The 24132-nt window shown below is 43.2% G+C and overlaps 1 protein-coding gene across 3 annotated transcripts; it reads right to left on the reverse strand.

Moving 5' to 3' along the window:
• Positions 1–410: 410 nt before the first annotated feature.
• Positions 411–23777, reverse strand: ZNF329 (zinc finger protein 329). 3 transcript variants are annotated; one of them, XM_023543673.2, is made up of 3 exons: positions 21741–21853; positions 20245–20360; positions 411–6614 (listed from the first exon to the last, which is right to left on the reverse strand). In XM_023543673.2, the coding sequence occupies exon 3, from the start codon at positions 6592–6594 to the stop codon at positions 4996–4998; it is 1599 nt and encodes a 532-aa protein (XP_023399441.2). In that variant the 5' UTR covers positions 6595–6614; positions 20245–20360; positions 21741–21853; the 3' UTR covers positions 411–4995. The 3 variants fall into 3 exon arrangements, with proteins under 3 accessions (XP_023399441.2, XP_064150404.1, XP_010584959.2); XM_064294334.1 differs by lacking the exons at positions 20245–20360; positions 21741–21853 and adding an exon at positions 23754–23777; XM_010586657.3 differs by lacking the exon at positions 20245–20360 and having other exon boundaries at positions 21741–21969.
• Positions 23778–24132: the final 355 nt, after the last annotated feature.

A 24132-nucleotide genomic window follows, 5' to 3' on the forward strand; every position in this document is an offset into this window, starting at 1 on the left:
TATTTACACAACTTTTTCTTAGCATGTAGAGAAAATGGTGTCCAATTCTTTTCTTGGGCAGGGATTCACTATGCTAATGAGACTTTTAGATGACCTGAGGTTCAAACTGGTTCTAATCAGGGCAGAATAGAAACTGTATGTTGAGTTTGCAGTTCAGCTGAGACATTGTAATACCTCAGCTGGGCCTTGCTATCAGAAGGACAAAGACTAGGCAGGGCTCCACATCCCCAGCCCTATCCCCCTCAACCCCAAGCAGAACCTCCAAGTCCTCTCTGACAAGAAGTATGGCTGAGGTGGAACCAGCACCCAATCCCAGCTGCCCTGGACCCCCTGTCACCCCTGTCACCCCTGCCCCCAGGCCCAAGCCGCACCTCAGCCACCTGGGGGAAACAGGCCCAAGAAGCCTTGAGAGACACAACTCATCTCCTGTCGCCAGCGCATTCACATCAGTGTGCCACCCAGCTCCACACATGAGCAAGCTGGGCCCCAGATGAGGCTTCCCTTGAGATGCTACAGGCAGGGCTAGACGTCATCAGGGACAGAACTGACGTTGGGGTAAGGGCTGAGCTTCAAGGGCAGGTGCAGAGCGCAGCCCACCACCACCCTGTGACCAGCACACTGTGCTTCCATGTGCAACCTCCAACACTGTGGCTTCCTTCTTCATTCTCCTCTGAGATCTACCAGAAAAGTGCCCGGAGGACACACGAGCACCCCATGTCCTCCAAAAATGCCCAGCCTCAGAAGCCCCTGGTGTCCCACTCCTCCCAGAGTCCCCATAGCTCTGCCTGGTACCACCATGGACAACACACAGAACCACACAGCACCTGCTGTGTCCAGAGCCTTCCTGTGACTGTCATCCAGGTTGCTCTGGTGGCCTTGTCCATTCTTTTGCTGTTGTTAGCTCTGAGTTGATTCTGACTTGTGGTGACTCCATGTGTGCAGAGTAAAACTGCTCTATAGGGTTTTCAAGGCTGTGATCTTTCAGAAGCAGACTGCAAGGCCTGTCTTTTGAGCTGACTCTGGGTGTGTCTGAACCGGTAATCTCTGGTTAAGCACCTAACCAACTGCACTGTCCAGGCACTCTTTCCTCTGGGTTGTTTTTAGTTGCTGGTTAGTCGATTCTGACTCATGGCCAGCCATGTATATCAGAAAAGAACTGTGCTCCATAGGTTTTTCAAGGCCATGAACTTTCAGAAGCAGATTGCCAGGCCTGTCTTTTGAGCAGTCTCTGGGTGTGCTTGAATCCACAACTTTTGAGGTACTAGTTGAGCACCTGATTGTGCTGCTCAGGGACTCCTTCCTCTGGGTGGTTGTTGTTAGTTGCCAGCTAGTCAATTCTGACTCATGATGATCCATGTGTGTCAGAACTGTGCTCTGTAGCTTTTTCAAGGCTGTGAACTCTAAGCAGCAGATCACCAGGTCTGTCTTCTGGAGTGCCGCTGGGTGGGCTCAAACCAGCAATCTTTTGAATAATTGAGTGCTTAACTGTTTGCACCACCCTGGGACTCCAGTTCATTCTTTTACATGGCTGTATAATACTCCACTGCCTGAATACTCCACCATGTATTCTTTCTTCTTGTTGATGGACATTTGGGCTGTTTCCAATTTGGTGGTGTTACAAATGGAGTTGCAATGAGTATTCATGTACGTGTCTTTTGGTGAGCACGTCTGCATTTCTGTTGGGTGAATGCCTAGCGCTGTAACTGTATATGTTCAGCTTTAGCAGATAGGACCGGTTTACACACACGCCACCCCAGTGATGTTTGAGAGTTCCAGCTGCTCCACATCCTTGCCAACACTTGGTACTATGTGGTTCCTTTTCTTTCATATTAGCTATTTTGATGGGATGAAGTAGTACCTCACATTGTTTTCCCCAGTGAGTAATGAAACTGAGCACCTTTTCATGCACTTATTACCTATTTGGATTTCATCTCTCATGCATGAACCTTGAAAACACGCTAAGTAAATGAAACCAGACACAGGGGTCACACACGGTATGATTTCATTTATATGCGATGTCCAAAATAGGCAAATCTATACAAAGTAGATTTGTGGTTGTCAGGACCTGGGGGAGAAGGGTATGGAGAGAGGCAACTAAGGGGCATGGGGCCTCTTTTGGAAGCAATGAAAATATTTCAGAGTTAGATAGTGATGGTGGGTGCACAACTTTGTGAATGTCCCTATCTGATGGTTCAGTGAAGGTCCCCACCAGCCTTCCACCCACATGCATCTCTCACCTGGAGATCACCACCTTCAAATGGGTGGAGATCCTTTATTTCCTCCAAATGTTACCGCAGGGCAGTTTTCTCTTCAGTTCTTTCCTATTTCCCCTCCCCCCCCCCCCGCTCTGTCTCTGGAGTTGTCAACCCTCTTCTGGACCCCAGTGCTGGCTGCTTTCCCTCTCCTCTGTGACATAGCTCCCATGGACCCAATCCAGGAACTGTGTGCCACGCAGGCCATACCCAAAACACCAAACACAAGAGGAGGCACATCTGAGAGACAGGTGTGGCCACCTTAAAACCCCCCTCCACTGGTCCCTGTCGGTCAGGACCTCAGAATCTCAGCACCATGGAGACATCAGGTTAAAAAAAAAAGTTAGAAACACATAATTGTTGTGCTGCTGACACCAGGGACCTCACTCACTCCAGTCCTGTGACTTGTCTTCCTTACCTTTGTTTAGAGAGGCATTAGAGCATGACTGCATGCACAGAAAATGGCTTTATTCTGTTAAGTTCCTGAAACCTTGAGTAAAATTCAATGCAGAGTCCTGTCTACCCTCCGGGTCAGAGGAAGAAGTATTTGGTAAAGAAATCAGGGCACAAGATAGTTGAATATAAGACTGAGGGTGTCAAGGATGAGACTGGACTAAGTGTGCAAAAGACCCAGAAAACTGGTTTACAGCCAAGGATATTTGTAGGTACTGCTGCCTCATTCCTTCCTCTCTTCCTTTAATGTTTCTTCCCGTTTTCCTCCTCTTCCTTCTTTTCTCCTCTCTTCCCCTCTCCCCTCTCTTCCTTCTCCCAACCTCTTCCTAGCTTGCAAATCTAACGGACTGTCAGGTCATTAACACTGCCTGGGGAGACCCCATGCCAAGCACTGAAAGGCTGTGGGTTAGGTGTGGTACCTTTCCAAGACTGTTCCCTCTTGAGAAGCCAGAATCTCAGAACTCTACTCCAACTCCAACAAATATTGAGTCAATGTTTCTTACCCACCCTCTGAAAACCTGATGAAAGGACCATCCTCACAGGGGAAAGAAAAAAAAAAAAGCCTATAGGTATGGACCTGAAATCAATTGTCACAAAAAGTTTGCCCACACATTCAAGGACTACAAGGACAGGATGCACCAAAGGCAGGTAGGGCTATGGTCACCCTTGTTTCTCCTGTTTTGGACTCATCTGATGAGTTCTTCCTGTCAGGGAAAGCACCCACATGGAGGCCCCAAGACAGCTAATTTCTAACTCATGCAACTCAAAGCCTTAATTAGCCCAGAGGACTTCACTTCAAGCCTCCCTCCATAGATGTCTGAAAACACAGGGGATAAAAGGCGAAGTGGAATTCCAAGGGGAGCCACCCAGAGGGCTTTAGGACTGTCAACTAGCTGACCAGCTTTCATGTGGCTGGTGCTGCACTGTTTCAGTAGGGATGTCCAGAGGTCACCTGAAAACTTGAAGCAGCCTCTTGTTCCTCATTCACTAAGACCCATCCTCTCCTACACAATGATGCCCCCTGATAATCCAAGTCCCAAAGAAGGAAATGATTCTCATGCCCCGAGCCACTGGATTTCCTGATTCTGTCCTGATGGCCCCATCTGTGCTGACAGCTGCCCTGTGGCCCTGATCTAGCCCAACTGGCCAAGGAGATCCAAAGAAACACAAATTTCACCTCTTTTTGGCTTTACTTATTTTTATTTATTATCAAATTATTATAGCAACACTGTATGATGTATAATAGAGGACAAAACCATACACAATTCCAGTCACCAAAAAAAGCCATCATGTTCATGTCTCCGTTGTCTACTACCAATCTACATCCATATATTCATGTATCTTTACATCCCTGGAATGACAGTGAACCTTTATTTTGTAAGTGCTTTTTGTTGCCTGCCATAGTATAAGCATTTTCAACACGGCAACAACTCTTTAAACTTATGGTTCAGAGGGGCTGCGGGAAACAAGTTGGAAGTGTCCTAAGTGAACAACAACAGGGAGTGATAATGTAAACATAATGACTGAATTTTTTTTTGTTTCAACTAAAGGAACACATTACATTTCTCAGCAGCTGCCTTTCCCATTTTAATAGGAGTCTGTTTTAGCCTTTTCTTAAAAGGAATGACTTCAGTGGTCATTCACAAGCAACTTCCTCAACCAGTTGCCCCTTCTGTAATGACTCCTCAGCACTCTGCAGCACCATATAATAGGCAGGCATTTTGTTCAGAAATAACATTCAAACAGGGTTTCTGTGGTTACTGTGGGGTAGAGCACTATATAGGCTCTCTCATCAGTATGCCTTTGCTGATACACAAAGGACGGTATGAGCTCTTGCTAAAAGCATCTTTCACTGACTACACTTACAATGTTTGATTCTAGTTAAGAGTTTGCTTATATACAATAAGGTGGTAACTCCCTGACTCATCATACTGATTACTTACTGAACACATTTCACAGGTTCTTTTCACTTTAATCACACTGAAGGAGAAGTGGGCAGGTGCCTCTGGCGAAGTATCTTCCTTATGTTCACAGGTTTTATTCCAGTGTATGTGCTATCACGTTTGGTACAGGCTGAATCATCCCTGAAACTCTTTTCCACATTTATTACCATCCTGTGTTCTCACCAGGATTTCCCTAATTATAGATTTAACAATGTGGCTAAGGAATGTCTCATGTTCATCAATTCACTGGAGAGATTAAAAATTTCTCTTCTACTGACCAAGAAGAAGTCACATCTGAAAATGTGCCTCATTTACACAGATTTCTCACAGTGAGCCAGAAAAGTTTGTTATATTTCTACGGGTTTCTCTCCAAGATGTGTTCTTTGATGTCGGATGAGGGACGAGCTCCTCCTAAACATTTTCCCACACTGAGGACACTGGCTTGGAGTCTCCCTGCTATGAAGTCTCTGGTGTACTGCCAGGTGAGAGTTCTGCTTGAAGGACTTCCCACATTCTGGACATTGGTATGGGGTCTCCTTAGTGTGAATCCTCTGATGCTTGGTCAGACAGGAACTATCCCTGAAAGCTTTGCCACACTGATTACACTCATAGGGCTTCTCGCCAGTATGAGTCCTCTGGTGGCGGATGAGGCCAGCAATGTTCCTGAAAAGTTTCTGACACTGGTTACAGCCATAGGGCTTCTCACCAGTATGAATCCTCTGGTGCCTGATGAGGTAAGCACTCTCGATGAACGTTTTTCCACACTCTTTACATTCATATGGTTTCTCCCCAGAATGGATTTTCTGATGCACAATGAGATGAGAGTTGCGGTTGAAGGATTTCCCACACTCTGCACATTCAAAAGGCTTCTCTCCACTGTGAGTCCTCTCATGCTGGGTGAGGTATGAACCATCTCGGAAGGCCTTTCCACATTTGCTACATTCATAGGGCTTCTCACCTGTATGGATTCTGAGATGCACGGTGAGGTGGGAAATGTCGGTGAAGGGTTTCCCACATTCATTACATCTATACGGTTTTTCCCCTGTGTGAGTTCTTTGATGTAAGATAAGGGATGAATTTCGGTTGAAGGTTTTTCCACATTCTAGACATTCGTAAGGTTTCTCCCCAGTATGAATTCTCTGATGCTGTGTCAAAGCTGACCCATCACTGAAGGCTTTCCCACATTTATTGCATTTATAGGGTTTCTCTCCTGTATGGATCCTTTGATGCACAATCAGGTTGTAGTTCTTGGAGAAGGACTTTCCACACTCATTACAAGTATAAGGTTTCTCTCCAGTGTGAGTTCGGTGATGCAAAACAAGAGAAGAGTTCCGTTTGAAGCATCTGCCACATTCAGTACATTTATACGGTTTCTCTCCAGGGTGGCTCCTCCTGTTTTCATTTAGAGACGAACTCAGGGCAAAGATGTCCCCAAAGTCCTTACCTTCATAGAGTTTCTTGCTTCTTTTCACTATTTTTTGTTCACCAAGGGGGTTAAAATGGTTGAAAGATGGAACACTTTCAGGGTGTTTACAGGGTCTCTCTCTCGTTTGGTTTCTTCCAAATTGAATAATGTCAATGGACTGGCTGAAGACTTTTTCACAGGCCTCACTTTCACCAGTTCTCTTAGCTGCATAGGCTGGGTTACAATCCAAACCTGTAACATCTGAGTCATGTACATGGAAACCATTTGCTGTGGGAATTCTCTGAGATGGCAGAAAGTCTGAGCCTATACTCAGATGTGCCCTGAATCCCGGATACTCACAGATGGCTTCCTGAGTCCCTAGTTTATCTTGAGTTAAAGCCATTTGCCTCAAATGCTCCTCCTGGTTCTTGCAGTCCCAAGAGTCGCCTACAGGAAAGAAATGGGAACCCTCTCTTCTAAATCCCTCCATTTCCATGTCACAGGATAGTTCTTCTTCCTCAGGAATATTCTGAGCTGTCATGTCCAGTCTCGTATTCCAGGCTGAAAAGAAAGGGTTAAAAAAAAAGAGTTAAGTAATGGGGCAAGTACTTGAAGAGGAATGGAAAATGAAGATGGGGCCAGGCAGGTGGATATGCGTTGTTTTTTTTTTTTCGAATTCATATTTTTATGATGGAAAGGTAAAGTAAAGTGGATAGAATAAAGAACAGGTTCACACAGAGCCATGCAGCATTTTCACACTGCTCGAGACTGAGTATAAAAAAAAATTTTGAGTATAGTCCAGCTAAATTATCTGGCCCAGAGAGGGGAACCAGAGACCAAGTGGGAGGAATGGTATTGGTGGAACATATCAACAAAAGGATTTGCCTGAGCCTTGGAAGATCATCACCGGGCATGATCACTCATGCTGGAACACCATCTCAGTTGTCATGTTCTTGTCCCTGTCACCCACTGTCCATAATGACAAGCAGTCCATATTTCTAAAGCCCCAATTTCACAATGTGCTTATGATGGTGCTGAACACGCAGCACTCGCCCCAGCTTTGTGGTCAGAGTGGCAATTCCTCCTCTAGGGGAAGACCCTAATAGAGAAGTCATGTAACAGAGTCAAGGTAGTGTTTTTCACAGAAGAGCCCAGGAACCTCCCCACCAGAAATACATCTGCTACTTGTCAAAAAGGGTCATTCATTCCTGTGACCTGCTCCCTCAAATCAGAATACCCGGATCTCCCAAGGGATTTGATACTCAGAATGTTAACAGCCCACTGGACTAGGAAATTCTAGCATTCTCCTGGACAGAATGGTGTGATAAACAGCCATTTCAAGGAGATAAGTCTGAAAGATAACACCTAAGATGCATAGGAACAATAGGATAGCATCAGATCAGGTGAAGAACATAAAGAAAAACCTAAATAACTGGTGAGTTGGAGCATGTGCATGGATTCCACATAAGATTTAATTAATCTATGAAATCTAGGCAACTCGAAGGCCTCCAAATGATTTCCTGATGTACCTGACAACAGATTCTAGAATCCACATAGCAGAATGAACATGCAGTACCAGCCAAGACAGTTCTGAAATGGAACAAATAGGGCACTTTCCCTACTAGACATCAAGACATAGTGTAAGGTTACATTAACACAGAACACAACATGGCCCTGGAACAGAAAAGCATAAAGATATAAACGGAATAAAATAAAAAATCTAAAATATGGTGAACTGATATATGTTAAAGGTGACACTTCAATCAAAAGCATAAACTTCTCAATAATTGGCGTCAAGACCGGCCTTATCTCGGAAAATATATTCTTTTAAATTACAGTTGGATAAGGACCTAAACATAAATCAAAGTTTAAATTACGCAGGATATCTTCATGAGTGAGGCAGACCATGATCAAGAAGGCTTAATAAGCAAAACCATAAAGACAAGGATGAATATATTTGATATAAAGATTTAAAATTCCCATACATTAAAAGATACAGTAACAGTCAAAATACAGGTGGCAGATGAAGAGAAAATACTATAATATATTAAAGTATTACTGCCTGGGATCTACAAAGAATTTCCTACAGAACGGCACGCACACACAAACACATACACACTGAAGAAGAAAGAAGGAAGGAAGGAAGGATGGATGGACGGATGAAGGACACAAAAAGGCAATTAATTCATGAAAAGAAAATTAAAACAACCTAAAAACATGAAAATCTGCTCATGCTCACCATCATTCAAGTGAATACAAACTGCAACTTTAAGAACACCAACTATATACATTTCATATGAGTAAAAATAAAACAAGCAATAAAATAAAGCCTGGGAATGTCCTGTAGGAATATATTTGGTGGGCGTGTAAAACGTCAGGCTGCTCAGCAGAGTAATTTGGTAGCAGTTATTGAAATCCACCCAGCAGCTCTATGGAATAAGAGACCTGACGATCTGCTTCTGTAAAGATTACAGCCTTGTAAACCCTATGGAGCAATTCTACTCTGTCACATGGGGTCGCCATGATTCGAAAATCGATTCAATGTCAACAATGTTGAAACATAAAATGGACACACTCTACTACCTAAAAACCCCACTTGTAGATATCTCAGACTCAGCATGGATCCCAAGCAGGATAAATGAACATGAATTCATACTTAAGGCAATGATCTTGAAGGACTGCAAGGAGAATACAGACCACTGGCAAAGGAATGAAAATTATCATGACGGACCATTTGATAGCAAAAATAGGAACCCAAAGGTAATAGAAGATTAATTTCAAAGTGCTGACAGGAAAAGCTGTCAGATACACTACACTTCAAAAGTAAGTGCAAGATAAAGACAGTTTCAGAAAACTAAAAGGAGAGTTTACCTCCAACAATACTAGTCATCAAAAAAATTAGAAAAGTTTGTTCTTCAGGCAAGAAACCAAGCACAGAAGGAGGGCACAGAGAGAAAAAGAAATGATGAACGTGTATGTAAATCAACCCAACACTGAGTGTATAAGATACAGCAGTAACAATGACTCATTAAGGTGATTAGGGAGGGCTAAAATACTGGACAGCAATGGCCTGTGAGATGCGAAAGGGATAACAAAACCAAGTGTTCCAAAGTCTTTAGATTGTTTATAATTGGTGTCAGACCTGGTCAAGTCGGGTATAAAGGAACTAACGTAAAGTGTATAACTTCCAAGCCTGGAGAACAATGGTTCTAAACCAGGACAGTTTTACCTCCAGGGGCACTTGGCAATGTCTGGGAACATTTTTTAGTTGTCACAACTGATGGGGAAAGGGAACTACTGGGATCTGATGGGTAGAAGCAAGGGATGTTGCTAAGCATCCTGCAATGCACAGGGAAGACCCCACCACGAAGAATTATCTGGCCTCAAAATATCAATAGTGCCAAGGTGAAAACACCTTGCTGTAGAGGGAGAGAAACGTAGTAAAACCAGATCACAGAAAAGACAGGCTAAATAGAAAGTATAAAATAGGATATATGTGTATATACACCTGGAAATGAAAACATAAACCAATCTGGTAGGACGCCTACTGTCATGGATTGAATCGTTTCCCCCAAAAACATGTGTCAACTTGGTTAGGCCATGGTTCCCAGTATTGTGTGGTTGTCCTCCATTTTGTGATTCTCCTATGTGTTATAAATCACAATCTCTGCCTGTGGTTAAAGAGGATTAGGGTGGGATGTAACACCCTTGCTCAGGTCACATCCCTGATCCAGTATGAAAGGAGTTCTCCTGGAATGTGGCCTGCACCACCTTTGATCTTACAAGAGACAAAAGAAAAGGGAAGCAAGCAGAGGTAGGGACCTCATACCACCAAGAAAGCAGTGCCGGAAGCAGAGTACGTCCTTTGGACCCAGGGTCCCTCCATGGAGAAGCTCCTAGTCTGGTAGAAGAATGATGAGAAGGCTGACAGAGAGAGAAAGGCTTCCCTGGATCTGATGCCCTAAATTTGGACTTCTAGCCTACTAACTGTGAGAAAATAAATTTCTCTTTGTTAACGCCATCTACTTGTGGTACTTTCGTTATAGCAGCACTAGATGACTAAGACACCTACCAAAGCCATGATTGCAACTGTCTAAGGTCAAAGAGGGGAACACGTCTTGAGGGGCATCTACACCGTATTTTTGTGCAAATAATGCACCTTCTCCTTTTCTTGCCAACCGTGCCCTCCCCTGTGAGGTATTTTCATAAGCGCGCTATGCCACTTTTTTAGAGCAACATGTGAAAAAACTGGCACAGGCACTTGGGGAAAATACCTCGCAGAGGGAGGGCATGGTTGGCAAACAAATGTAGAAGGCATTTGTGCTTTGAATAAAAATTCGATAATAGATACTCCTTTTATTAAAATAAGACAAATGCCATCACAGAAGTGGAAAGCCAAGTGGGAGAAAATATTTTCAAATCACATCCAGAAGGAGAACTAGTGTCTAGAATATATAAAAAACTTTTACAAAAGAATGATACAAAAACTATATCATAAAAAAGTCCATATTAATGTTGTTCATCTATCTTATGGTTGTTTTTTTTTTTCTCTCTGTTCTTCCTCTGACCCGGACTCCAATATTGCTGTTGCTGTCCCCGGTAGTCCTTCTATTCCCCATCACCATCAGAGAAGGTGGTCTCCAAGGCTTCTATACACTGAGCGCTGTCCCACCACAGGCCAAGACTAGGGACTAGAGAACTGTTTTCTGTGATAAATCGTCCTGACACTGTTCCAAGTCAGAACACAGGTAGTAAGTGATCCTCCCAGCTGTGGATGAGACCCAGGTCATCTGGACCTCCTGGGCTGCCTGACCTAGTAAGTGCTGCTTTCCACCAAGGTACCCTCTCTCTTCCTTTGTTCCTATTTAACCACCCTGGTCTGTATCCACTTAACCCATTGCAAAATGTTGACTATAAAAATTTTGCATTACAATTCAGATAAGGATAGTGATAATGGTTGCACAACATGAATAATGTAATCAATATCACTGAATAATACACGTAAAAAGTGTTGAATTGGCAAATGTTTTGTCAGGTATATTTTTAACCACTTTTTTTTTAAGTAGTCATTACACAAAAATTGACTCAAAATGGATCACAGACCTAAATATAAAGCTGAAAGTATAAAGCTCTTAAAACAGGAATAAATCCTTCTGATCTTACATTCGGCAAAACCGTCTTAGAGATGGCAACAAAAGCACAAACAATAAAAATAAATAAATAGGACCTCATCAAAACTAAAAGCTGTTGTGCTTCAAAGGACTCCACATAGAAAGTGAACAGACAACCCACAGAATGGGAAAAATATTTGCAAATCACTTATCTGATATGGGACTTGTATCTAAAACATATAAAGAATACTTACATCTCAACAATAAAAGACAACCCAATTAAAAAATGGGCAAAAGATTTGAATAGATTTCCCCGAAGATGATATACAATGACGACCAAGCACGTGAAAAGATGCTCAAGATCATCAGTTACCAGGAAAATGCAGATCAAAACCGCAATGAGAAACCACTTTACAGAATGTGGATGGGAATACACCCAAGAGAACTGAAAACACACCCACCCAGAAGCTTGTACACAAATATTCACAGCATTATTATTCATAACAGCAAAAAAAAGCCAAAAAAAAAGTCCACCAATTGATGAATAAACAAAATGTGACACACGCTGTACATGCTACGACGTAGATGAACCTTGAAAACACTGTAAGTGAAAGAAGCCAGACACAGAAAGCCACACGTTGTATGATTAATTCCAGTTATGAAATGCCCAGGAAAGGCAAAGTCATTGAGGCAGCAAGCAGATTAATGTTTGCTAGGGGGAAAGAGAGAGAATGTAGGGTGACTGCTAATGGGTATGAGGTTTCTTTCGGAGGTGATGAAATGCTCTGGAAGTAGACAATGGTGATGGCTGCACAACTTTGTGAACATAGCAAAAACTACTAAATTGTACATTATAGAAGGATGAATTGTGTGGTATCTCAATAAAGCTTTCTTTTTTTTTTAAAGTGGGCCTTGAGTCTGTCACATTTCTGGTACTTTAAGACTTCATGAGGGAACTAATCGTTTTACAGGAATATGCTGAGCTTCTGTAGAATTCCATTTCCCACAAGCTCATGTATGACAAGCATTAGCCCCATCACCCACAAAACTGCAGAGAGTCCACTCATGGTACCTGGATACCCAAATATGATGTCTGCCAAATCTCAGTCTACTGTCGCCATCCACACAATTCCCACCATCTCTGTAGGCCACCTGTGATAGCATTTAGTTGATTTGTTCAAATGATGCACTGTTTTACAAAAATTAATTGCTTACTACCAACTTTATCGTTGCTGGGTGCCATCACACGGATTCTGACTCACAGAGACCCTGTGTGACAAAGGGTTTCCCAGGTTGCAGTCTTTATGGGAGCAGATCACAGGTCTTTCTCCCAAAGAGCTGCTGAATGGGTTCGAACCGCCAGCCTTTTGGTTAGCAGCCAAGCACTTAGCCATTGCGCTACCAGGACTCCTTTTGCCTATAAATTCAGCCTTGTCCTGATAAAGTTACTGATCTGATTACCCAGTGTGATAGAGTCTGACTCCATTTTTAAATGTCTGAGTGCTAACAGCTTTCAAGCCTCCCTCTTTCCCACATTTGTGTAGATTGATAAAAGTCCAGGTGTTCTCTCTTTTGGTACTAGCAGGAAGTTCAAACCACACAATCCCCATCCTCATCACCTTCTCACAATATTAGCTAAGCCATCCAATCAAAAAACAGGCAAAGAACATGAAAAGACACTTGACCAAAGAAGACATTCAGGCAGCTAACACATGAAAAGATGCTCGTAATCATTAGCCATTAGAGAGATGCAAAGCAAAACTACAATGAGATACTATTTTATCCCTCAAAAAATGGCACTGATCAAAAACAGAAAACAACAAATGCTGGCAAGGTTGTGGGGAGACTGGAACTCTTATGCATTGCTGATGGGATTGTGAAATAGCACAACCACTATGAAAAACGGTATGGCGCTTCCTCAAAAACCTAGAAATAGAAATACCTTATGATCCAGCAATCCCACTCCTAGGTATATATCCCAGAGATTTAAGAGCAGTGATGTGAGCAGACGTATGCATACAGCATTATGCATAAATAATGTTCACTGTAGCATTATTCACAACAGCAAAAAGACAGAAACAACCTAAGTGCCCATCAACGGATAAATGAATAAACAAAGTGTGGTACATACATATAATGGAATACTACGCAATAATAAAGAGCTCGTGAAACATAACATGGATAAATCTGCAGGACACTGTGCTGAGTGAACCAAGCGAAATACGAAAGGACAAATGTTTCATGATACCATCTTTATCAAGAGTCAAGAGTAGGTATACACACAGAAAGAAATGCTCTTTGATGACTACCAGGTATGGGAGGAGAAGGGTAAGAGAATCACTTACTAGAGTGTAGACTCATGATAACTCTAGTGATGGGAAAAGCAATACATAATATGGGGGAAGTCAGCACAACCTAACCAAGGTAAATGAAGACTCTGAGAAGCACATAAGAATAAAGGACAACTGTTAAAGATTGAATTGTATCCCTCCCAAAATGTGTATCAACTTGGCTAGGCCATGATTCCCAGTATTGTGTGACTGTCCACCACGTTGCGATCTGATATGATTATCCTCTTGGTTGTAAATCCTGATCTGTATGATGTTAACCAGGCAGGATTAGTGGCAGTTACGTTAATGAGGCAGGACTCAATCTGCAGGGTTAGGTTATATCTTGAGTCAATCTCTTTTGACATATAAAAGAGAACTGAGCAGAGAGGAGAGGGACCTCATACCACCAAGAAAGAAGCACTGGGAGCGGAGGACATTCTGAGGGCCCAGGGAACCTGTGATGAGGTCCTAGACCATGGGAAGACTGATCACAAGGACCTTCTTCCTGAGCTAACAGAAGGAGAAAGCCTTCCCCTGAAGCTAGTGTCCTGAATTCAGACTTCTAGCCTCCTAAACTGTGAGAGAATAAATTTGTTTGTAAAAACTATCCATCTTAATCATCTAGTGCTGCTGTAACAGATATACCACAAATGGATGGCTTTAACAAAGCGAAATTTATTCTCTCAGTCTAGTAGGCTACAAGTCCAAATTCAGGGCATCAGCTCCAGAGGAAGGCTTTCCCTCTCTGTTGGCTCTGGAGGAAGGTCTTTGTCATCAATCCTCCCCTGGTCAAGGTGCTTCTCAGCACAGGGACCCGGGGCCAAAGGACACGTTCTGCTCCCGGTGCTGCTTTCTTGGTAGTAGAAGGTCACCAATTCTCTGATTACTTCCCTTTCATCTCTTGTAAAATAAAAGGTGGTGCAGGACACACTCCAGGGAAACTCCCTTTACGCTGGATCAGGGATGTAACCTGAGCAAGGGTGTTACATCCCACCTGTCATAATCATCTAGTGCTGCTGTAATGGAAATACCACAAATGGATGGCTTTATCAAAGATAAATTTATTCTCTCACAGTCTAGTAGACTAGAAGATCAAATTCAGAGCATCAGCTCCAGGGAAAAGCTTTCTCTCTCTGTCGACTCTGGAGGAAAGTCCTGGTCATCAATCTTCCCCTGGTTGAGGGGCTTCTCAGGCACAGGGACCCCAGATTCAAAGGATGTGGTCTGCTCCTGATGCTCCTTTCTTGGTGGTATGAAGCCCCATGTCTCTCTGCTTGCTTCACTCTTTTATATCTCAAAAGAGATTGGCTTAAAATGCTATCTAATCTCGTAGATCTCATCAATATAACTGCCACTAGTCCATCTCATTACATCACAGTGATACAATTTACAACACATAGGGAAATCATATCAGATGACAAAATGGTAGACAATCATACAATACTGGGAATCACGACCTAGCCAAGTTGACAGATATTTTTGGGCAACACAATTCAATCCATGATACCACCCTAATCCTCTTTAACATAATCTAATCTTGCCTCATTAACCACAGGCAGAGATTAGGATTTACAACACACAGGAAAATTATATCAATCACAAAATGGAGGACAACCACACAATACTGGGAATCATGGCTTACACAAGTTGATACACATATTTTTGGGGGACACAATTCAATCCATGACACCATCCATTTGTTACAGCAGCACTAGATAACCAAGACAACCACTATGGTAAATGCTATAACATACACAATCTTGCAAAACAGCAATAAGCAAAAAATATATGAGTGGTTACAGAGGTAGATATGTATGCTACATGAATGCGGGAAGTGTATGGGAGTACATGCACGTGCACACAGGCATACCTCAGAGATACTGTAGGTTCCATTCCAGACCACCGCAATAAAGCAAGTATCACAATAAAACAAGTCAAACGATTTTTTTGGTTTCCCAGTGCATGTAAAAGTTATGTTTACACCATACTGTAGTCTACTAAGTGTTCAATAGCATTACGTCTAAAAAACAATGTACATACATACCTTAATTAAAAACACTTTATTGCTAAAAAACGCTAACCATCTGAGCCTTCGGCTAGTCATAATCTTTTTGCTGGTAGAGCGTCTTGCCTTGATGTTGATGGCTGATGATCAGGGTGGTGGTTGTGGAAGGTTGGGGTGGCTGTGGCAATTTCTTAAAATAAGACAACAATGAAGTTTGCCACATTAGTTGACTCTTCCCTTCACGAAAGATTTCTCTGTAGCACACAATGGTGTTTCATAGCATTTTACACACAGTAGAACTTCTTTCAAAATTAGAAGTCGATCCTCTCAAACCCGGCCCCTGCTTTATCAACTAAATTTATGTAATATTTTAAATCCTTTGTTGTCATCTCAACAATATTCACAGCATCTTCACCAGTAGATTTCATCTCAAAGAAACCACTTCCTTTGCTCATCCGTAAGAAGCAACTCTTCATCCGTCAAAGTTTTATCGTGAGATTACAACAATTCAGTCTCATCTTTAGGTTTCATGTCTAATTCTAGTTCTCTTGCTATTTCCATCACATCTACAGTTACTTCCTCCACAAAAGTCTTGAACCCCTCAAAGTCATCCATGAGGGTTGGAATCAACTTATTCCAAGCTCCTGTTAATGTTGATATTTTGACCTCCTCCCATGAATCACAAATGTTCTTAATGGCATCTAGAATGGTGAATACTTTCTAAAGGGTTTTGATTTACTTTGCCCAGATCCATCAGAGAAATCAGTATATGGCAGCTATAGCCTTACGAAATGTATTTCTTAAATATTAAGACCTGAAAGTCAAAATTACTCCTTGATTCATAGGCTGCAGGATGGATGCTGTGTTAGCAGGCATGAAAACAACTTGAACCCTGTACATCTCCATCAGAGCTCTTGGGTGACCAAATGCATTGTCAATGAGCAGTAATATTTTTAAAAGGAATCTTTCTTTCTCAGCAGTAGGTCTCAAAAGTAGGCTTAAAATACGCAGTAAACTATGTTGTAAACAAATGTGTGGTATTCCAGGCTTTGTTGTTCCGTTTAGCACAGGCAGAGTAGATACAGCAGAATTCTTAAGGGCCCTAGGATTTTCAGAATGGTAACTGAGCACTGGCTTCAACTTAAAGTCACCAGCTGCACTGGGAGGAGGATTAGACCCTAACAAGAGAATCAGCCAGTCCTCTGACTCTTTCAAGCCGGGCACTGACTTTTCCACTCTAGCTATGCAAGTCCTAAATGGCATCTTCTTCCATTATAAGGCTGTTTCATCTACACTGAAAACTGTTTGGTGTAGCCACCTTCATCAATTATTTTAGCTAGATCTTCTGGATAACTTGCTGCAATTTCCACATAAGCACTTGTTGCTTCACTTTGCACTTTTACGTTATGGAAATGGTTTCTTTCCTTAAACCTCATGAACGAACCTCTGCTAACTTCAAACTTCTCTTCTGTAGCTTCCTCACCTCCCTCACCCTTCACAGAATTTTAAAAAGTTAGGGCCTTCCTCTGGATTAGGCTTTGGCTTAAGGGAATGTTGTGGGTGGTTTGATCTCCTATCCAGGCCACTAAGATTTCTCCGTATCTGCAATAAGGCTGTTTCGCTTTCATGTGTTCACTGGAGCAGCACTTTTAATTTCGTTTAAGAACTTTTCCTTTGCATTTGCAACCTGGCTGTTTGGCACAAAAGGCCTACCTTTCAGTCTCCTCATTAAGCTTAATCATTTCTAGCTTTTGATTTAAAGTGAGAGACATGCGAGTTTTCCTTCCACTCGAACACTTAGAGGCCATTAATTGGCCTAATTTCAACACTGTCACATCTCAGAGAATAGGAAGGCCCAAGGAGAGGAAGAAAAACGAGGAAATGGCTGGTTGGTGGAACAGTCAAAACACACACATTTATCGCTTGTTTGCCATCTCATATGCCATCTTTGGGGGCCAGATTTGTGGCACCCCAAAATAATTACAATAGTAACATCAAAGATCAATGACTGCAGAATACCCTAACAGATATAAAAATAATGAAAAAGTCTGAGACACGGAGTGAGCACATGCTGTTGGAAAAATGGTGCCAATAGACTTAATCAATGCAGGGTTGCCACAAACCTTCAATTTGTAAAAAAACGCAGTATCTGCAAAGCACAATAAACCAAAGCACGATAAAACGAGGTACATAATTATATTTGTAGGCACACGTATATGCATGTTTGTATGTGCTGCATATATATCCAAATACATACAATAAAGCCCATAAGGGGCAATTAGGGATACTTCATAGACATATCCGAACACCTCACAGAATTGATTTGCTGGGTTTGAAGGCTCAGGGCCATAGTCACGTGGGACATCTAGGTGAACTGGATTAACTTAGTTCATAATGTTCCACATCCTAGTTTGGTGAGTAGTATCTGGGGTTTTAAAAGCTTGCGAGCAGCCATCTAAGATACAGCTATTAGTCTTTTCCCATCTGGAGCAAAGGAGGGTGAAGGAAAGTGTGATGGTTAAGATTGTGTGTCAACTTGGCTGAGACCATGACTTCCAGTGTTTATATGTGATCACTCCCATGACTGAATCTGGTGAGAGTAGCCAATGAGTTGAAAGGGAGTTTCCTTGAGGGTGTGGCCTGCATCCAAATATAAGCAGAGGTTCTGGCTGTTTTACTCTCTCTGGATCTTGTGCTGCCTCCTATTCATCTGAGCTCTAGCTCTTGGGACTTGAGCTATCAGCTTATCTGCAGATCTTGGAATTCATCAATCTTCAGAGCCTGAGAGCCGGACCTGCCAATCTTGGGTTCACCAGCCCCTGCAGCTACATGACTTGAGAGAAGCCTCTATCCTGATACATGGACTTGGGACGTTTCAGCCTCTACAATCGCATAAGCCATCTCCTTGATATAAATCTCTATGTATATATATTTATATGGCTTACTGGTTTTGCTTCTCCAGAGAACCCAATGTAAGACAGAAACCAAAGACTCAAGGAAGAAATCAGTCCAAAGGACTGATGGCTCACACAAACCTCAGTCTTTTCTTGCCTGAGACCAGAAGAACTAGACGGTGCACAGCTACCACCACCAACCGTTCTGACCAGGTACACAATAGAAGGCCCTGGTTAGAATGGAAGAAAAATGTAGAAAACTCAAATTTCTAAAAAACACCAGAGTTACTGGACTGATAAATACTAAAGGAACCCCTGGAGACTATTGCTCTAAGACACCCTTTTAACCTGGAACTGAAGCCACTCCCAGAGGTCACCTTTCAGCCAAATAATAGATTGGCCTAAAAACTAAACAGTAACACCCACGAGGAATGTGCTACTTTAATCAATCAACTATATGAGACCAAATGTCAAAAAGCAAAAACGAGAAGGCAAGGACGGACAGGGAAACTGGATGGATGGAAACAGGGCAAGCGGAGTGGAAATGGCAAAACGGCTGACACAGTTCTGACACCGATGTCACAGAACGATTTGTGTATGGGAATCTAATTTGCTGGGTAAACTTTCACATAAAATATTCCAGGAAAAAAAAAAAAAGCTGAGCCAGTCTTCTTTCCTTGCTCTCTCAAGCCATTTTTGGATCTGCTTGGAAACCACACTGCTCTCTCCAGAAAGCTTCATTATGTGAGTAATAAGCCTTTTCATTCCCTCCCTCTGTGTGTGTGTGTGTATGTGTGTGTGTGTGTGTGACATCATCAATCTTGATATCCAAACCAAAATTCTGGTAGGAGAGTCAATCCTGCCTCTGCGGGGTGGCCACAAAAATCTAGTTGTATTTACTTCACATCAAAGCAAATATGCACTTTCCTCACTAATTGACATGGTCAGGTTCCAAAGGCCAGGTCATTATGTGACATAAGCATTACATGAAAATGGAGGATGATGACATCAGATCACAAAATGGAGGATGACTATATCATTACAGAACTGCCAGATTACCTCTTTACATAAAAGCAAACCACTGAGAGTCATGGCCCAGCCAAGTTGACACATAACCTCAGGCATCATGGTAAGTGTTAGTCTTGCCTTGCACCTCAGCGTTCATCACTGCCAGACATTCATTGTTAATGTGCAAAATAGTCAGTAAGTTTTTTACTATTGTTGTAAATGTAAAATGCTGGATAATGAGAAGGGGTATATAATTATATGTAAAAAAAAATATTTAGCCAGTTCATCAAGATTAATGGATGTCCTGTCACATAAGTGCCACCGGGGCAGTGATTTGGGTCTGTCTGGTCACAATTGTAGCCCAGGCACCCAGTACTAGGTTTGGCACATAGCAAGTAGTCAATAAACATTTGTTGAATGAATAACTATCAATATCCAAAATCAATACCTTCATAAAATAACCAATAACCAAAAATTTTTTTTTTTAATTTAAATCCCATTAAAGATAGAAAACAAAAACTAACTATATTCTTCGTGATGAGGACTTGGAAAAATTTAATGACTTCAAAGAATACTTGAATAAGTGGTGAGTCAGACCCAGTACACAGATGGGAGGGTCCAACACTGAAGCCACAATAACCCTCACCAGACTAACCTGTAACATCAGTACCTTCCTAATGCAAACCCCCTCAGAGGAATTTTACTAGAACATGACACACCAAAAAACCAAAAACCCATTATTGTCGTCGAGTTGACAAAAACCCATTGTCGTCGAGTTGACTCCGACTCACGGCAACCCTATAAGAGAGGGCTGAACTCCCCCACAGAGTTTCCAAGGCACACCTGGAGGATTCAAACCGCTGATCTTCTGGTTAGCAGCCGTAGCTCTTATCCACTACGCCACCAGGGTTTCCACGTGGCACACAGATCCTACGAATTCACATGGAAGAGACTGGCTCCTAGAATACCCAAGACAACTCATTAAGAAATGAAAGGAAGAGAAGCTGGGAGCTGCTCTGTCAAAATCAACACCTTTCTGAAGTTCCAGTCACTAAGCAGCCTGCTGATGTGAGGCAAAAACCAAACGAGTGGCCCATGGAGTCAATTCCAACCCATAAGATCCCATGTGTGTCAGGGTAGAACTAGACTCCATGGGCTTTTTCAATGGCTGTGATCTTTCAGAAGTAGGCTGCCAGGCCTTTCTTCCAACGTGCCTCTGGGTGGACTCGAACCACCAGCCTTTTTGTTAGTAGCCAAGCACTTAGCCATTTGCAACACCCAGGCACAGTGAAGTAAGAACCAAACCTGTTGCCATCAAGTTCATTCTGACTCATAACGACTGCCATAGAGTTTCCAAAGTTGTAAATCTCTATGCAAGAAGACTGCTACATCTTTCTCCCACAGAGCCACTGCTGATTTTGAACCACCATCCTTTAAGTTAGCAGTAGACTGTTTTAACCACTGTGCCACCAAGGCTCCTCAAAGTAACAGACAGCCCCAAACAGTCTCAGGACCATACAGGAATTTGGTAGGAGGTAAAGGAAACTTCACACATCAGCAGAAGTAGGTGTAAATTCTACTGCCTTTCCAGATGGGAAAAAAAAGTTACAATTTCTAATTCTTACACACACATTTATAAATCCCAGATGGACCAAAGACCTAAACGTGGGTAAAAAATGAGAATGACTAAAAGAAATTACAGAATTATCTTTGAATAATCTGTTCATGTTAAGCATATTGATGTGTTGGGGGAAGCAAGTGTTACCTGCAACTTACTTTGAAATGTATCCCAAAATGATGAAATAACGGATGGCTAAGTATGACATACAGCAAGTACGACAAATGCTAAGTCTTTCAACTTTCCTCTATGTTGGAAACCTTTTATTATAAAATGTTTCAGGTGGGAGAGAATTGGACAAAGGAAATGAAATTATTAAATGAAAAAGGAAAGCGAAAGGGCCGCCTAAGCAGGTGGAGACAGATTGAAAAATACAGTATCTACTTTTTTTTTTTTTACTGGGAGTAGCAACAAGACCTGATTTTGCAAACGCTAGATGGAAAAAAAAAAAAAAAAGGCAGTCAGTGTGACAACTGCGGGACTTCGTGGGAAACAGCACAGCCCACGAGAGCAACACGAGAGCGGACGACAAAGAAGCCCACCACCAACAACCGGCAGCAACAGAGGCGAGAGACCTCCCCGTCGGCCCCGCGGCTGCCCGGCCTGGACACTCCACAGACGCCAACAAAACGGAAAAGCAGGCTCGGGGGTTGGGGCGAAAACAGACACCGTAGAGGCGGAACCACCAGCAACAGGAGGGAAGGAGCCAGGTCGCACTCACCCGCTGCGGGATGTCCACACTGGCCGGAACGCGTCCACAACCGCGAGAGTGGCCGCGCCCCGGGCCGGATCCCCGCGCCGGCGGGCCAGACGCGCCCGCAGCCTACGTGAAACCCACCGGCGGACGCGCACGTTTGCAGTCCCAACAGGGACACAGCAGGCCGCCCACTACGCCGCCCTCTGTGGGGAAACTGAGGCACAAAGGCCGGAAGGGCCTGGCTAGACTCCCCTCAGACTACTGACAGCGGCCATGTTTGGGGCGGGTGCGCCTGCGCGCGCCGCCGGGACCCGGATGTGCGCATCGCAGAACGTTCCGCTGCGGTCGAAACCGCGCACCGGGGCTACGGGAAACTTCATTCTCGCCCAGGGCTGCGCCGGGGCTCCGGGATGTTTCATCCCCGCCCGGGGCGGCGCCGGGGCTCCCGGATCATCATCCCCACCCCGGGCTACGCCGGGTTTTCAACTCTCAACCCTGACCCGGGCCGAGCCGGAGTCTTCACCCTTCGCCCCCGCCTTGAGGTGCGTCGGGATCCCCATATCTCGCACCCTCCCGCGGCCGTTTGCAGGGGGTTTCGACCCCACCCCAGCCCGGGCTGCGGTAGGGGTTCCACCCCCACCCTCCCTACCTGAGCCGCCAGGTGGTCTGGTCCACACCAACGATAGTGCCGTTAAAGAAGAGGTGGTCCTTTTCTACCACTTATCAGTTATTTATATCAGTATAAACTCACGAATATTTATTTTCTTGTATGGGTTTTAATTCCTTACTATGATTTTGTTATAGAGCTTTATCTTGATTTACATAGTTAGCAAAATATTTCTATACAGTAACTTATTATTTTACTTTTTTGAGAAAAAGTGAAATTCAGGTAAGTACTTTTACTATACATAATACAGCAACACCCATATTCCTATTGTCTGGCATTAACAAGGGCAGGATATATGGCAGTGAGACAGAGCTCGCAGTGCTGTATTAAAAATCCTGTTTCCTTTGCTGGGCTTCCCTACCCCTGAGTTCTGCATTTGAATCCTGGTTTTGCTTGTACGTTATATGTAAACCCCATTGTGCCTGCGTAGTATGATTAAGACTGTTGCTGACTTCACAACTGGACTAATCCAAAAGCAGTTTCCTGAATAAACCGAACGCTTCGAAGGCCAGCGTAGCAAGGGTGGGCGTTTGGGGACCGTGGTTTCAGGGGACATCTAAGTCAATTGATATAATAAAATCTGTTAAGAAATCATCCTCATCCCACTTTGGAGAGTGGCGTCTGGGGTCTTAAATGCTAGCAGGTGGCCATCTGAGATGCATCAGTTGGTCTCAACCCACCTGGAGCAAAGACAAATGAAGAACACCAAAGACACAAAGTAATTTTGAGCCCAAGAGACAGAAAGGGCCACATAAATCAGAGACTACATCAGCCTGAGACCAGAAGAACTAGATGGTGCCTGGCTACAACTGATGACTGCCCTGATGGGGAACACAACAGAGAACCCCTGAGGGAGGAGGAGAGCAGTGAGATGCAGCCCCAAATTCTCATAAAAAGACCAGACTTAATGGTCTGACTGAGACTAGAAGGACCCTGGAGGTCATGGTCCCCAGACCTGCTGTTAGCCCAAGACAGGAACTATTCCCAAAGCCAACTCTCCAGACTGGGATTGGGCTGGACAATGGGATAGAAAGTGATACTGGTGAAGAATGAGCTTCTTGGATCAAGTAGACACATGAGACTGTTGGCATTGCCTGTCTGGAGGGGAGATGAGAGGGCAGAGGGGGTTAGAAGCTGGGCGAGTGGACATGAAAAGAGAGAGTGGAGGGGAAGGAGTATGCTGTCTCATTAGGAGGAGAGCAATTAGGAGTATATAGAAAAAAAAAGGTGTATATAAATTTTTGTATGAGAGACTGACTTGATTTGTAAACTTTCACTTAAAGCACAATAAAAAATAAAATAAAAAGAATGTTGCCAACTTGTATGAACTCCGTACTTGTAAACCCCTTAAAAGTAAGTTGTCTGCTCACCCTTCGGGAGCAGTCTTGGCAGCAGCAGCTTCAAGTGACTCCTCCTTGTACAATGAAATAAAGGTGCCTCTCCTGTTCTCCCACATCAGTCTCTTGTTTATTGGCCAATACGAGTCATGCCAAGCAAGAACCTGGGGTTTCTATCTAGTAACAGCAGTGGTGGCTCAGTGGTAGAATTCACACCTTCCATGCAGGAGACCTGGAAATACTGGCCAATGCTCCTCATGTGTGCCAAAAATCCATCTGTCAACGAATGGAGAATAGGTTTTAGTAGTGCTTCCAGACTAAGATTAGGAAGAAAGGCCTGGTGACCTACTTCCAAATATCAGCCAATAAAAGCCCTATGGATTTATATGGGTTTTCTCATGTTTGTTGAGCT

The sequence above is a fragment of the Loxodonta africana genome, chromosome 11, assembly GCF_030014295.1.
Source record: "Loxodonta africana isolate mLoxAfr1 chromosome 11, mLoxAfr1.hap2, whole genome shotgun sequence".
Lineage (NCBI taxonomy): Eukaryota > Metazoa > Chordata > Mammalia > Proboscidea > Elephantidae > Loxodonta > Loxodonta africana.